This window comes from Rhinolophus sinicus, chromosome 14, assembly GCF_057876585.1.
Source record: "Rhinolophus sinicus isolate RSI-liver-muscle chromosome 14, RSI-T2T, whole genome shotgun sequence".
Taxonomy (NCBI): Eukaryota; Metazoa; Chordata; class Mammalia; order Chiroptera; family Rhinolophidae; genus Rhinolophus; species Rhinolophus sinicus.
The window spans coordinates 71,098,283-71,114,501 of NC_142514.1; the positions used below are offsets into that span (position 1 = coordinate 71,098,283).

Below are 16,219 nucleotides of genomic sequence, written 5' to 3' on the forward strand. Positions count from 1 at the left end.
CCATTCCTTTGGTTTCAACTATGACTTTTATACTGGCCACAAGCAGACCCCGTATCCCTGTACAGAGTTCTGTATTTTCTGGACCTGAATTTACAGTTGATGAAAGGGCATTTCCGTCTACCTGTCTACCTACCTACCTACCTACACATACACACCCCCCTTAATTAAAATATTGTTATGATATTGTTATATTTATCTTTGATCATATTATTTTAAAGCTTTTTGAATGTTAGCAAATCTTACACTTTCTAAATGTCTTTTAATTCAATTTTATGTAAATAACCAAGCATTGAAAACTTTACAAAAACATCATTTATCTTAAATTGGTTAAGGTTCTTTTCCTTTTCTTTCCTTAAAGGGTCGAAGCATGGGTGGGTCTGTTGTAGACACACCTATTTTTATTCTAAGGGGCACATGATCGATTCTCTCTCAAATCAACTTTTTCCAAACAGAAATCCCTATTATATAAATGGGACCAGTGTATGTTAATTTATGTGATGGTGTTAGTTTTCAAAAACATAGTTAGTAAATAAATAAAGGGGGGATATAAAATACTGTGGCTTGCTTGGTGAATTTTAATTGCGAAATTTCTTCTTCTTTCGAAACTTCTTTCCTGCTGCATTTGCTGTTTTTTCAGCCATGATCTCTGAGTACTTCTTTCGGTTATATCTAAGAAGAAAAACCAAACCTTTAAGTTCTAAATAAAGTATGACACCACACATTAGAAGTTAATGTAATCTTTTGGGGAGGGGAGGCCACTTCTAAATCTCAATTTTTCTTTTTGCATTTTTACCATTTATTCGTCACATTTGTACTAAGTTCTACCATGTGTAAGGTGCCATACTAGGAGTTGGGGACAAAGTTGTGAACCAGATAGCCAAAGTCCCTGCCTTCACAGAGCTTAGTCTAGTGAGAAAATATGGCAACTGTAGAGGGAAGCTTTGAAAACTGTCACTAGAGACCCATGCGTGCACTACATCCAGCTACCAGAGAATATCAAATGCTTTAAATATTTTTGTGGGATAGAAATATAAAAATAAGGACTAAGAAAAAAGGTTTACAGTTACCTGAAAACACAATATATTTCTTAGAATCTTAAGAAATATACCACAGAACAATGGTTTTCAAAATGTAGTCTGGGAATGAGACCCTTTCAGACTCCATTAGTTAAAAACTATTTCACAAGAATACCAAGACACTGTTGTCTTTTTCATGCTCACTCTCTCACGAGTATACAGTGAAGTTTCCCAGAGGCTACACAATGTGTGGTATCATAGCAGACTGATGCAGAAGCAAATATGAGGCTCCAACTGTCTTTAAGCCAGACAGTGAAGAGATATGCACTAAATTATTTTTGTTTTGTTTGTGAAACTATGTTAATGTATAATGGATTTGTTATTTTAAAATGAATTAATATTTTCAGTTTCTTAATTTTATTTTCCATTATGGTAAATATTGACAAATGTAACACACAAAAGTTCTTTGGGTCTTCAATAATTTTTAAGAGTTCAAAGGTATCCTCAGACCAGCGAATCGGTGCTATAGACTATTTTCTCATTGGGCTTTGGAAATACAATTTCCAAAGAAGCACAATTTATTGCAGAAAGATAATGATGTAGTAGGTAGAAGCTTCAACAAAAGAAAGCCTGTCATTACACAATTATGAAAAGTTTAAAAATTCTCTAAACATATTAAATTCCTGTGTTCTAAAGCACATTGTGTTACATAAATTTGTTATCACATCACTAAAGCTGAGGATAAGCTAAAAATCTCTTTAAAATAGAAGCTATTTACCATAACTTTACAGCTCACCCAATCCCAAAAGCACAACTTACACAGACTTCCTAACAAACCTAAGGTTAGACTGAAAATGAAACAAAACCAAAAACCACATACAACACAGAAAAGCACATTTTCTTCTGTCCCAAGGACTTTCCTATTAACGAACATGTGATGCATTAAATACATATGGTGAAGTTCCCTATCCCAAAGTGGTGGGAAGACAGAAAACCTCGAGATGGTCGTGGAAGATTAAAACTTCCCGTGGAGAAATGGGCTAGTAGCGTTTCATATACTGTGACATGTAAATTTAGGTGACAATGTTCATTTTAAGTAATGTATTTATCTTAATATATATGGAAAAATGTAATTAACCCATTTACAGTAGCAATGTAAAGTTTCCTTTTAAAATAAAGTAGGCAGTATACAGATAATGGAAACACCGTGAAAAAGGTATTCAATGACTGAATGTGGGAAATAATGAACTGCTAAGAACCTCTAACCTGCAATTTTAAGTTTCATTCTAAATTTCTAGGTTACTGCCCCAACTTCCTTATCCTAAGATTACTTTGTAGTGTTTCAACACTTACCTGTTAACATGTGCTGTGGATTAATCTTGATGATGGCAATCTCAGAAATCACAGCAATGTTGATAGTGCTTATTTCTAAAATTTTCACCATTACCCAGACTAGTTAAATAGCTTACAATAACATTTTAAGTTTGTTTTCCATGCCTACAATCTACATTATTTTTAAAATCTTTGATAAATATTTTCATTTTTGCTATTTAACCAACATGGAACGTCAGTAGAGGTTTCTGTATGAGGCATGCTTTTAAATCTCATATATAGATAGATAGATAGATAGCTGCTTCAAGGACATTTAAACATACTCAGATTGCTCCATTTTACATAATCCTCCAATTCCTTATTTACTAGCCCTGCTTTTCCCTTCCTCTTCACAACCTAACTTCTTCAGAGAGTTATGTCCATTTCTTCATTTTCAACTCACTCTCCAATCTTCTGCAGTCTTTCTCCCTATCACTCCCCTAAAACTCCTTATGCAGTTACTGTGACCTCCATGTAACTAAATGCAAAGGAAGTTTTTATTTCATTTGATGTCTCATCAGCATTTATTCCTATTAACCACTCCTCTAGCTTACACCTGCTTAAAACAGTCTCTTTCCTTGACTTCTATGGCGCTGTGCCCTCCTGGCTAGCTCTTCTTTCCCAGTTTCCTTTGCAGGCTCATCTCTTCTAGCCAGTCAAATATTTTTAAGCTTCCCTCTAAAGCAGTGGTTCTAAACTGGGAATGCTTATGCCCTGAAGGGGACATCTGTAAATGCCTGGAGACATTTTTGATTGTCATGAATGTGAGTGTGTATGTGTGTGTGGGTGCTACTGGCATATAGTGGGCAGAGGCCAAGGATGCTGTTAAACATCCTACAGGGCACAGGATAGTCCCACCAAAAAAGAATTATCCCATCTAAAATGTAAATAGTGCTGCTATTGAGAAACTGTGCAACAAAACATTTAAAAATTATCTAAAATTTAAAAAGTTTATGCAAATTTAAAGGAAAGCCAACATAAAGTGAAACATAAATTCCTTTACCTTCTGAACTCAGCATCAGCCAGCAGTTCTTCCACAATAGTTTTCTTCCTTTGTTTCTTTGGAATTCGTGAATGGTAGAAGTCAGCTGGATTGTCAACAATGGTTCCAAACTATGAACAATTGATTGAAATAAGTTATGTAATACTTGAATGCCACATTGTTTTCACATTTCAGGGTGGCTCTAGCAAAGTATATTTATAGAAAGGAATGAAAAACACAAGCTTACATTACACCAAAACGTTAATTGTGCCATTTTTAAAAAGCAAAAATCAATCACCTATTCAATCTGCATTAGGTCACACTAATGATATTTTCTCATTAGAGTTTATAATATATCCAAAATTCCTTTTATATAATTTAGCGCTAGACAGTACATACATTCTTGATGAACAGTGTAACTAGAGGGGAAAAGTAGGACAGATAAACTCTTTTTAGCTTTCCAATTTAATGAAATTGACAAATTCTACATACCTATTTGATCTCCTAGGTTATCATAAATGCTGCCAGCTTAGAACCTTCTTCTTGACAGGTCTGCATTAGTTATACATTCAACTGAGTGAAATTTACCAAGTGTCTACTATGTGTCAGGCACTGTTTTAGATGTTAGGGAAACAAAGATAAAGAATATCTGGTCCCTAGCAATGAGGAAACCACAGTCTTAAGGAAGATCCACAAACAGGTAACTAGAAAAGGTAACATAGTATATGTTGAACAAACATTAGAGGCTCTGAAAACTAACTGACCAATTCTATTTAGCTAAGGGACATAAAGAAGGTTTCATAAAGGATGATATTTTAGCTTGGATTTATATGAGTAAAATTTCACCAAACAAACGGCAGAGCCAAGCACATGCAAAGTCAAATGCCAAGAGCAGTCTGCATATTGAGAAGACTGAGTAGTTGAGTGTGTTTGCACTTCAGAGGGCTCTGTGAAAAAGGGAGGGCTGAACTGGTTTGGATGCAGACTGTGAAGGGCCACATTAAGGGGTACAGACTACCCTCCAGGTCACAAAGAATCACTGAAGGTGTCACTGAATGACATCTGTGATATCACTGATTGGAGGCATCTCACAAACAGATTGCCTTTTTTTGTTGTTGTGTTTTAAAGAATAGATGACTGACTACAATGTGAAAGATGGACTAGAGAGAGAACAGACCTAGCGGCAAAGTACTACTGTATAATAACAATCTAGATGAGTTACATGAAAGGTAATCAATAAGAGCAAAATGAACTTGAGAGCCACCGATTAACTCCATTGGGCTTTCATCTGAATGAAAACACCTTGAAAACCAACTTTTAAGTTATTTTGAGAATTTGCCTGAGGATACCCCTCTACCTTGAAAAGAAGAGTTTGGTACAAATGATTCCCTTTCCCCATCCATCCCGTAAGAATTCTTGCTCTTAGGCTAGTACTATTCATACATGGAACACGCCGATCTTATACATTCCGTAACTTTTAGAGCGATGACCTAGGAACCTAGTTACTATCTGCAACACTGTCTCTCTATATGAAAAGCCATTACAAGCTAGTAGCTGTCTGAGCTGAGTTCTGACCATTATTATATGATCTGAGCAGATGTGCATCGTAGATATTCATCTATTTTAGAGTAAACAGAAAGATCACACTATAGTGCTTTCCAAACTAAAATCCACATAACCTCACCACTACATTCTGTTTGCTTCATACCTGGAAGTACTTAGGGAAGCCATCCCTATCATTTTTCTTGTAAAATCTTTTTGGGTCCATGCCAGCTCTCATCTTCAGTACTTTGAGATCATTTTTCAGTTCTTCTGTCAATTCTGGAGCTTTCATACCAAACCAGCCATCACCTGCTGTTTTTTGTCGCTCTTTCTGAAATTCAGATTTAAAAAACAATTAAACGGAAAATTCTAACTTTAATAAACAGTGTATAAACTATTTCTCATTTCCCCCATAATTGTACACACAGAAAATTTCATTAATTAAAAACAAGTAAGGTTATGTAACAGAATGTATTAGTATCCAAACTATCTTCCATAAAAGGAATTAAATCACAAAAATGATTTCTCTGGTAAATTTGGCAAAAGCATTATTAGTTTCATAAAAGAGGGCTCCTAAAATTTAATTTTGTATTTTAGTAAGAACTGATGAGTTGGTGGGCGAATAACCCACAGCTTTAATTTTTATTGTCTAAAATAGCCCACACAAGAGATAACGTATAAAAACATTTTCACTTCTGGAGCTTACATATAAACACTAATACTTGTATTCTGTCACTCAGATATCTCAAAGTCACTCACTCCAACAGTCCAGAAATCTGTATTATTTCTTTGGGAAAAAAAAAAGTCTGTTCTTTTGAAACTCCTAGCAAGTGATTTGCTTAATTTTTTTTTGTTTTGTTCCACTCATGCAACAATTATGAAGTATTTACCATGTGCCAAGGGGCTTCCTATTAATGACTATATTACTGGAGCACCTTCCTCAAATTTCCTCCAAGCTCTCTCAATATCTTTATGCTTACTAGTTGAAATGTCAGATCAGATGGAAGCAATCCCTATATTATACTAGAGAAAATAGATTCTGTTCTCTCATTTGGCAGACTAAAAAGTAGGGTTTTTGGCTGGCTACATTAAGTTTTCTACAACAGCCTGCAACAGAATTCCTAGCCTTTAGTGAACAGTACCTATAAATCAAGAGGCGTGGACACTGACCTTGCCTGGTGGCTGTCACTGTTTTTAAGGAAGGAAAAAATAAAGCTGTATCGGTGTACCACCTGGTGCACTTTCACTTTGTGAAATCCACATAAAACGTGTTTATGGAACCATATTTTATGGGCCCTTAGGTATCCATGACAATTTTCTTTGGAAATATATTTTTAATTTTACAACCATATTGTATTAGCTGAACACATACAGTCGAACACATCTAAACATTCTAAATAATGAGAGTCACTGTACTTACTCTGCGTTTTTTTTGAAGTTGGTATTTTGATTCTCTGTACGGTGGGACACAATAGTTTTTTTCAAAATCAGGAGTAATGACGGCTTTCTTCAGAAGCTATAAAATTATTAAATTGGTTTTAAAATAATGTCAGAATGTCATATAATTTCAACCTTTTTTGCCTTATAAGGGAAACATCTTTCAGACTGAAGACTACTCCAAATATATTAACCTTTATGCACAGACATGCTATTGCCAAGTTGTTCCTGTCCTTATATCACAGTAAAAATGTTTTAGGAGGCAAACTGAAGGATTATTTTAGGTAATCTATAAAATCGATTACTAAATTCAAAGTTCTTTTACTAATTAGAATCTGTACACATCAGATTTACACTGACATGTCCATTTGTACTTACTGATTTGCAACCAGGTACCTGCACCAAACTGGAAAATAAAGACAATAGAACAATGCAGTGATGGCTCTTGAAAGCCCTGAAAAAAACCTGACTAGTTTTTAAGTACTTTTGATATTGGTAAAACAGCTTCTTGTGATCTGAGGATACTGGCTAGACTATTAATAAGTATAGCAATAATAGATTTCTATTAAACAACATATACTTTTTATATTATACCAACAAGACCTATGTAGATAAGTCTGCTTTTTGCAACTCAACATATCTTGGATGATCTTTCAATGTCAATTCATACATAGATCAGTAACTTTCTTATAAATTGCTGCTATAATTTTTCTTCTGACATTTAAAGTATCCATTAAACTTTTAAACACTGTAACCACCTGTGCACATTTGTGATTATATCTATCAGACAGGTTCCAAAATGTGTCATTTAAATTTTGATAGGTACTGGTAAACTATCTCACAAATAGTATGAACTCCTACCAGCCTTTTTCTTTACACTGCCACCATTATCTTTTTGCATACTGTGAGTGGTGCCTCTTGGCTATTTTCCTTTGCTGTTGATCGTCTTTTTGTGTAGCTAGTAGCTATATATGTGTAAGTCCTCTTCTGTGGGAATGCCTGTCCTCTTTCAGGTTCATTTTTAAATAGGGTTGTGTTCTTACTAATTTGTAATGTATTTTGTATTTTAGTGGTATTAACCTATGGTCTTTTTTGTTTATAACTGCGTAAGTTTTAAAATTTTGTGTTGTCAGGTCTGTTAATCTTTTCCTAAATGACTTCTGCAGTTTGTTACTTACCTAGGATAACTAAATATTGTCATACTGTTTGTGTGACTAAAAGGAGTCTCAGGGTAGTCATTTCGCTAGTGCAAGAACTAAAGAAGACTACTCAACTCTCAAAATAGCTCACAGGAATACAGCAAATATTAATTTAGTCAATAAAATATGACATTATCGATTCAAAAATCAATTACCAATTAAGATATCCCCAATTCAGGTTAAAGCCTATAAGTTTCTGGGTAGCACAGTAGTTTAGACTTTCCTATTATTCAAACAAGAGAGTATATATGACATTTATTTAACAGATTACTAGTTTCTTGTGCATCAAGTACCATACTTGGCTTTAGGACAGTGGCTCTCAACTGGGAGAAATGGGCAATGTCTGAAGACATTTTTGGTACGTGTGTGGGGGTGTGGATGCTACTCACATCTAGTGGGTAGAGACCAGGGCTGCTGCTAAACATGCTACAATGCATTCTCCCACAAGAATTACCCAGCCCAAAACATTGGTATTGCTAAGGTTGAGAAATCTGTTTTAGGAACACAAAGATAAAAGACATTGAAATAACAATTATACCACATGATTAATAATGAATCTGATTGATACTGAGTGTTACAGAAACACAGAGGAGGTTGGCGGAAGGACTAGCATCCAAGAATGTTTCCCAAAGGCAGTGATCTATGATCGCTGCACTGGCCTGGGGCCTGGGAAAGAGCAGGGTATGTTCAGGGAATAATAGTCTTCAGTGGCCAGAACACAGCAGGTGGACAGTCAGAGCTGGAGGAACAGAAACACCTTGAAGGCTCCGAGGAACCACTGAAGGACTTAAACAGGAGAATATCAAGGTTAGATTTGTGTTTTTAGAATGAGAAATCTAGCAAAAGTATGGAGAATAGCTTGAATGACAAAGAGTAAGGGTGCTACTGGGTAGTTAAGATGAAAACTAAAGTTCTGAATGAGCCAGTAACAGTGGGGTGAAAAGGAGGGAACAGAGCAGAAACAATGTAAGGAGCATCTGGCCTAGGCTTAGTGACGGACTGCAAAAGGGAGAGAGATTTTGATCATTTGTCCGGATCATTAACCAGGACAGAGAATACAAGAGGAGGAGGGGGTCCAGGCAGGGAACACAAGTAGGACAATTAGTGAGGTCAAGTGCCTGAGCACATATGAAGAGGTAACAGGTACCTGAATTTAACAACCTGAAGAGGCACCAAGGCTAAAAAAACAGATGTGGGAAAAAGCCATGCAAGGTGGTAGCTAAAGCTGAGGGTTTGGATGAGGTCACTACCCTATAATTTCCTCCTGAAATTAAATGTACAACTTTATGTCTATGTGCAATGTGCACTTTTTCCTGGTGGGAGAGGGGGGCACTCAAAGCTTTCAGATTCTCAATAGGGTCCAGAACAGTTAAGAACCAAAAGTATAGCAAGAAAAGAAAACACAACCCCTGGGATCATAAGCAGTGGATGCAAGAAGAGGAACATTGATCCTGTATTACTTTATTTTTCGAGAGTCATCGTTTAACGCTAGAACTTTATAAAAAGAAAAAATGACTGTTCTGGAAAGAGGGGAAAAAAGGAGCACAGTATGCTCATGTAATTTCACTGTAGGAAAATTAGTCTCTTACCAAGGAGTAACCATTTCTATAAGTAACTGGCTAGTTCTCTGAAAACTTACAGGACGCTTCATGTAACTTACCTCATTTTTCTTTTTCTCCTTGATCTGTGTTATGGTTTTCTTGTTCGACTGTAGTTTGTCTGCATTAAAATTAATATACAAACCACCCAATTGCTTGATACTCAGACCAGGGTCTATGCTGCTGCTTGTCAACTTTAGACTGTAAGAGAAATGGTCACTTAAAGATCAAGCAATGAAATCAAAATGGAAACAACTGAGACTGTATTTTTAAAATCACTTTTTTCCTCTCTCCCCTTTTACCGTCAATGACAAAAAAAAAAATCTTATTTTTATAATGGAGTTTTGAAAAACTGAACAAATACTAAATCTAGTAAAGTCATTAAGAAAAAAAATTCTGGAATAATGATTTAAACAAAGTATCTTTTTGGGAGCACATCCAAATTCTCCAGATTTTCTTTAAGAGGATTAAGGCCATGTAATGTCAATAAATTTCATAAAAAGGTTTTTCTAAAGAATTACAGAAAAGAGGAGGAGATACACCTGGCAATTCAGCTCAACTTCATATATAGGTAGTGAGTTAATAAATGTACACAACTCCATCTCTAAAACCAATGAGAAAGACGGGTTCTTCTACTCTGAACTTCCAAGTTATCCAAACTTAGAATATTTATCTGGACCAAAGGCATTTGGTAGTGCCTCTAAATCAAGGGAGTTTTATACAACAATGACCATATTTCCCACTGGAGCTTTTTAAAAATATAAATGTCACACCCAAGATCTACCAAATTAAAATCTTTTGCAGTTGCCCTCGGCTCCTGCTATATTTATGTAATAAGAATTTCTACTTTATATCACTGTGGGGTCCTTTTTATAAGTACACTTGGACTTACAGTCACTTTCTTCCCTAATTATTCATATATACTAAGCAGTTGACAGTTCTGATAACCAACCTCTACTGGAAAGTGAAGTTATTTTATTGCAGTGCCTTGGCAGTGATTCTCAACTCTAAATCTACATTATCCAGGTAGGAGTGTGGCTTTTAAAAAACTAAGCATGCCTGAGCCTCGCCTCAGAGACTGACTTCACTGGTTTAAGAGTGAAGACTGGACATCTGTTAATGCATAGTTCCTTACAAGGATCCCTGTATTTCTGGTGGATACACTGCAACCAAGGGCCTGTGCCTGGGAAAAAGAAATTTATAACAGAGAAAAAGAAACTAAATAGCCCCAAACATTAATGCTTTTCAATGGGTGATGGGATTATAGGTGACTATTTTTCTCAGGCATTCTTTATTTTTCAATTTTTTTCTACAATTAACATACAGTAAAAAAACAAGTTACTTTACTTTCCTTGCTCTTAACAGTCATGCAGGAAAATCCTAACAGATGATTTCTAATATATCATCAAAAAGGACACTTTCAGCTATCATTGGTGGGAAAACTATGACTAGAAAAGGCATCCACAGAAGTGAAGGAAATGCTGGATAAAAGAGTTCTTCCAGAAAGAACCCGAGGCAGTAATTTTCTCAATCCCCGTTTTCTATTATTTTATATTTTTATGGTAAATTAACTGTTGGATACTTTTTAAAATAAAGGTAAAACTTACAGTTTAGACTTTGTGCCATTTAGTAAGTCGTCTTCATCACTAAACTCATCATCTTTATTTTGGTCATGGTCTGATGGTTCTTCTTCACTTGCTTCCTCCTCTTCCTCATCTTCTTTTTCTTCCTCAGTGGCAACTTCACTTGATTTGTCTTCCTCATCCAAGAAAAAATTTTTATCAGCACTCAATCCAGGAGTTGTGTCAATTACAAACAATGGACTGTCACAGAACTTATTTTCTGAGTCTCCATTTAATGTCTCCTTTTGACCACTATTTTCAGCAAAACACACAGTGTCCTCTTCATTCTCACTGTTTTCAGACTGCTGGCTTTCATCACTGCTGAGAAGTAATAAAACAGAATCACCTTTATCCTGAGATTTGTTAAGCTCAGACTTGTATAGTTTGGTATCACACTCAAAATCTACATCCCTTTCTTTGTTCACGTCTTCACTGACAGCTAGAACTGTGCACTCTTCTTCATCACTTCCACCCCCATCACTCAATGTCAGGTAACTTGTTTTCATGGTGCTCTTGCTCTCTTCAGGCCACCTGTCTATTTCTACAACTGCAAATGTTTGAGCTAATGATTTCATTACAGTCTCACAGTTCAGATTTGAGAGCTTTGATGTAGTTTTGTCATTTTGGGGTGTTGAATGCCTTTGAGAAAGTAACTGCTGAAGGCCAGTGTCCTGAAGTTCAGAAAGATTCAACTCAGAATTTTTCTCATTAATTTCTTTCCCCTCATCTATCATCCCTTCAGCTTCTTCATCTAAGCTCTTACAGTTCTGCTTTATTTCTTCGAGAGGTGCAACACTGGCCTGTTTTTCTTCTTGTATATTAAAACATTGGCCTTTTTGCACTGTTAGGTTTTTTCCTGAATTTCCAGGGAAGGAATCATTATCAAAGTCATTGCACATTTCACTATTAGACAGATTTGGCTTATTTATCTGAGAAAGAGCTCTTGCTTGTAAATGAGATGAAGTTTGTCTGGTATCTAAATCCTCTGAATTTGTAGGTGTGTTTCCCATTTGCTTTTCATTTTCTGGTATAATCTTAGTATCTTTCTCCTCCAGCTGTGGTTGTAATTTCCTCTGCATACTCCTTGTTCTCCGAGCTGCAATTCCGGAAAATGCAGAAATATCTGAGCATGATGACTCAGCATCAGAAATAGCTTCTGCATGTGATTCTTGGCGTGGATCCGTTTGGGATTTAGCTTTACGTTTTCTGGTTCTTGTAGTTACTACTGTAGGAGAGACAATTCTAGAAATACCTGAAACATGCGATTCTGCTTCAGACAATTCTTCAGAATGAGACTCATTTTTTGGAGTTACTTTCAGCCTTTTCCTAACACTGGACACTGGGGTGCATGCAACTACAATTTGCCTTCTCCTAGTTACTCTTAAAATGGTATCCTGGAGCGCAGACACAGAAGAACAGTTTGACTCCGCTTCAGAGGTCTCTCCATCAGTAGGTGGTTTGTTCATTTCGGGTAATGAGCCTATAGTTCTGCTCTTCCTCTTTCCAGTTTTAGAAGTTCTAGGGATTGGACTTGGTTTCCTAGTGCTCTGCGATTCAGTAGTACTTGAGTCATCAGAAGGAGATTCCGTCCTGCCTTTCAGACGTGCTTGAATTCTTTTAGCAGCAGAATTCTGTAAGCCAGAGAAAACACACTATTACCGTATTTTGCCATGTATAATGTGCACTTTTTTGGCCCAAATTTGTGAGGGAAAAATCAGGATGTGCATTATACATGGGTAGTACTAATTCCGTATCTATATAAATGTTTTCAGTTCTTTTATTTATGCTTATGAGTTAAAAGTGTAACTCTAGAAATCAATAACAATCCTGTCTGCAAAATAATACCCTGGTATATGATAATCGGTTTTGTTGAACTTAAGGACGAACTTGCAATGACAAAGAATTCTTGGCCTTCTATAATGGGTAAATATCATCAATTTGTTACCAGCACATAAAATTTCTTGTACCTTGTATCTGTTCCTGTACTTTGTAATTATTTGTTACATAAAATTCATTGTACCGTTATATATTAAAAAACAATAAATTCCTTTATAATACAAAAACAAGTACCAAATGTAAACAAATAAAAATTTGAATTAAAAAATTAAAATGAAAGGTTTGTTCCCTGAAAGTCTGGGCCAAAAACATGGGTGTGCTTTATGCACAGGGGCGCATTTTACACGGCTAAATACGATAATTTACGTAGGGCTGGGACGCAGGCAAAGTGAGTGAGGCACTCCCCTCAGGAACAAATCTTAAGAGGGCACTAAAAAAACACAGTAAACCAGATGAATAGAAAACCACCACCCAACATTTAAAAAAATCAAAAGCTTAAATACTAGATCTGCCCCTGCATTTACAGGGCCCTGCTTCACTCGCCTCATCCAAGTCTTGGTTATGACTTTGGCGAGAAAAAAAAAAATTAATAGAAAATTTTCTCTACTCAAAAAAGTCAAATATGCTAGGTGGACCTACATTCCGACACACGGGAAAGGGAAGAACATTAACTCTGAGCAAAGATGTGTTTAGGTACACACACCGATAGAATCGGTCTCTGCCCTTATTTACATACATAAGGGAGGTAACGCTCCATTCCCTTCATCGCAGAATCAGAGGCAGCGCCTTACTAGCGCCCTGAGACCTACCAAGCGGCGTCACCGCAGATATCCCCACGCCGAAAGGAGGTGCCTTAGCTAGCATCCCCACGTGAAAACAGTGCCCTCGCCAGCCCCCATAAATCAGGCTCTTGCTTGGTGGCCGAAATTAATCCTTAGTACAGTGTTAGCAGTAAAATTAAAAGGCTTGAGCTGTGCATTTGCATTACGGAGCTAAACTACTCAAAGCAAGTTATCTAACCTCTCCGTTTCATACGAAGGAGTTCCTTAAAAGACTGTAGTGAGGCGTGAAGACGAAGGGAGAGACTTAGCGCGGGACCTGGTGCGCAGCAGCGCGCGGCAAGCTCCAGCCCTTTCCGCCGCTCCTCCCGACGCTCCGCGGGACACTTGCGCCGCCCCACCGGCCTGAGCGCCGTTCTGCGAAGCAGCAATGAGGGAGGTTTGCTGTTTCCTACCTTCTGCCCGGAACTTTCAGCCGTCGTAGCTTGGATACGGGCCTGAGGTCGCGCTGACCTGGTAACCACCATCTTACCGGCTCGCGGCCACGAGCGCGGCGCCGCGACTGTCCCGGCGCCCCGGAAGTGCGTCAGACAACTGCCTCGCTCGCGTTTTCCGCGAGGATTGCGGAACTCGCGAGAATCTCTTACCAGCTTCCGCCCCGCCTACTTCGCCCCTCCGGGACCTGGGGATCGCCAAGGGTACAGGTTTTAACGTTCACTCCAGTGCGGTAGAAGACAGAGCATCTTTTTGCAGGAAGAGACCTTAGCGGGGGCGACGAAACTCGCAGTGACAGAGGTCCCTCGTCCCGTTTCGAACGGACGATTTGGAAATTCACATCTCTGCCCCACTCCATCCATCCTCAAATTTTTCGGCAATTCTGAATGAAGCTTTTAATGTAGCCAGGGATGTGGCAGAAGGAGACGTTTGCATTATTTGTAATACTTTTGGTTTTCTTTAATTTTTCTTATTTGTTTTTTTAGTTATATACTCTTACATTATTTGTGAAGTTAAATATAAATAAAATTTAAAGACTTGTTTGGGGTAAAGATGTTTATGTTAAAAACTCCAGGAACTCGGAGACTAGTTAAGAAGCCATATAATCTAAAGGTAATGTGGTGGCTAGGGATTGGAAATAAGCAGAAAAGAAATGTTAAAGAAATTGTAAAGGAGAGCGATAACTTTTTGTTTTTTTGCAGTGAAAGGAAGAGAATGACCAGAATCAAGAGAGGCTTTTGGTTTTCTTTTAGGGTGAAGGGTGGAGAGCTAGAATGAGTGAGGGGAATGTAAAGGGATTGAAGTAGACGGATATTGGAGGTGAGAAAGGATGAGCGCCTCACTACATGTATATTCTACTTCTTTATAACAGAAAACCGATTTTTTCCCCTTAATGTCACAAAGCAGATTTTTCGGTAGGCACATGCCGCCTCCCTACTAAACAGCTCTCTTGCAGCCAGATGTGGCTAAATTTTGGCCGATTACATATAAATGGAATGTTGTGTAGTTTTTTTAGGGACATCTTAAAGAGAGGAGATCCTGCCTGCCTTCTTTACTTTCATTTTACTCCCTGGAAAGTTGTGCTCTCTAGTTTTCAAGCAGCAATTTTGTGCCATGAGGATGAGGGACACACTTCAGGGATGGCAGAGGAGTGAGAAAAAAACACGGGTCCCAGACAACCGGTAGAGCTGCTTATCAGTCCTAAATAGCCTACTTCTACATCTGCTTCACCTGAGAGAAACATGTCTTTTTAAGCCACTGTTATTTGGGGATTTTCTGTTATTTGCAGCCAAACCTGATCCCAACTAAAGAATGGAATAAAAAACAGAGATGGAGGGTTTAGCCACAGAAGAATGCTCCCTCCTTGGAGGCTGGAGGGAAGAGGTGATATTTGAAGCAGAGAGGAGAATGTGACTACAGGAAGTTAAAGTGGAGAGAAGAGGAGGGTATTTTTGGATAACCTCTTTCTTTAGAAGATTCATCTGCTCAGAAGAATGGAAAAGGTTTACATTGATTCTTGGGAATGTGGTGAGGAGCAAAAAAGAAGGAATTTTGGTAGGGCCAAGTAGCTGTGATACTAAGAGTAAGAACAGAAAAAGGTTAGATTTGAAGAGATAGCAGACCGGTATAGAGGAAGGAAAGTGTACCTATTGGTGGTCAAAGCAGCAGAGAATAGCAGCATCATAGTATTGAGCACTTACTATATGCTAGGCATTAAGTGCTTTATGTGTGTTAACTCATTTAATCTCTGCAAAAACTTTAATGTGAGCAAATACATGAAAATAGAAATTAAGGTAGCAGGAGTGGGTATAGAAAAATTGGGAGAGTATATGAAAATCAATGTGTAATACTCACTTGCGAGAATGGCCCCTTTAAAGTAAAACAAACAAAAATCACAATCTAAAAAGGTCAAGAAACAAAATACCAAAATTAAAATGTCAATTCATATTCATAATCTGAGAAGACTAAGCTGGTCTATTATCAACAGGTCTGCTGATCACAGACCAAACTGCAAAATGTGTTTCCCATGTCTGCCCTGTTTAGCTATTTGTTAGGTTGATGGAAAAGTAACTGCGTTTAAAAGGTTAATAATTACAAAAACCGCAATTACTTTTGCACCAACTTAACACTTTCTTTGTCTACCCTCTTTACCCAAAGTGGATGTGGGGCAAATACAGTATACCCACTTTTAGTAAGTACGGTATAAAAATACAGTACATATTACTCAGGTCCAAAGGGAGACTCTTACCTTGATAGTCTAGATTTTACTAATTAAACCCTTAAACTGAAGGGTTGAGTCTCTCTCTGGAATTTTAGGCATTAACTAAAAGATGCGTTTTAGT

The 16,219-nt window shown here is 37.4% G+C and overlaps 2 protein-coding genes across 4 annotated transcripts in view; one reads left to right on the forward strand and one right to left on the reverse strand.

Annotated features, from left to right (window-relative positions):
• LOC109458541 (uncharacterized) overlaps positions 1–16,219 on the forward strand; it is a 101,407-nt gene that overhangs the window by 14,978 nt on the left and 70,210 nt on the right. The window contains exon 2 of one of the 2 annotated variants that reach the window (XM_074335154.2): positions 13,643–13,844. The exons of the other annotated variant lie outside the window; for it this stretch is intronic. Within the exon in view, the coding sequence (XP_074191255.2) occupies positions 13,643–13,653 (11 nt within the window). The 3' untranslated portion in view covers positions 13,654–13,844. Of the gene's footprint in view, positions 1–13,642; positions 13,845–16,219 lie in introns of those variants that run through there. 2 annotated transcript variants of the gene reach the window in all.
• Positions 254–13,964, reverse strand: DNTTIP2 (deoxynucleotidyltransferase terminal interacting protein 2). 2 transcript variants are annotated; one of them, XM_019752603.3, is made up of 7 exons: positions 13,838–13,964; positions 10,753–12,398; positions 9,208–9,346; positions 6,332–6,427; positions 5,078–5,242; positions 3,391–3,500; positions 254–669 (listed from the first exon to the last, which is right to left on the reverse strand). In XM_019752603.3, exons 1-7 carry the CDS (start codon positions 13,907–13,909, stop codon positions 576–578), a joined length of 2,322 nt encoding a protein of 773 aa, XP_019608162.3. In that variant the 5' UTR covers positions 13,910–13,964; the 3' UTR covers positions 254–575. The 2 variants fall into 2 exon arrangements, with proteins under 2 accessions (XP_019608162.3, XP_019608171.3); XM_019752612.3 differs by lacking the exon at positions 13,838–13,964 and adding an exon at positions 13,624–13,763.

What these genes read in the sequence shown, in the direction of transcription:
- DNTTIP2 (XM_019752603.3), bottom strand. Translation starts at nt 13,909, where the DNA reads ATGGTGGTTACCAGGTCAGCGCGACCTCAGGCCCGTATCCAAGCTACG. An exon ending in CTGAAAGTTCCGGGCAGAAG is followed by an intron (nt 12,399 to 13,837) that starts GTAGGAAACAGC and finishes TCTGGCTTACAG; the next exon opens with AATTCTGCTGCTAAAAGAAT. An exon ending in AATGGCACAAAGTCTAAACT is followed by an intron (nt 9,347 to 10,752) that starts GTAAGTTTTACC and finishes TTTCTCTTACAG; the next exon opens with TCTAAAGTTGACAAGCAGCA.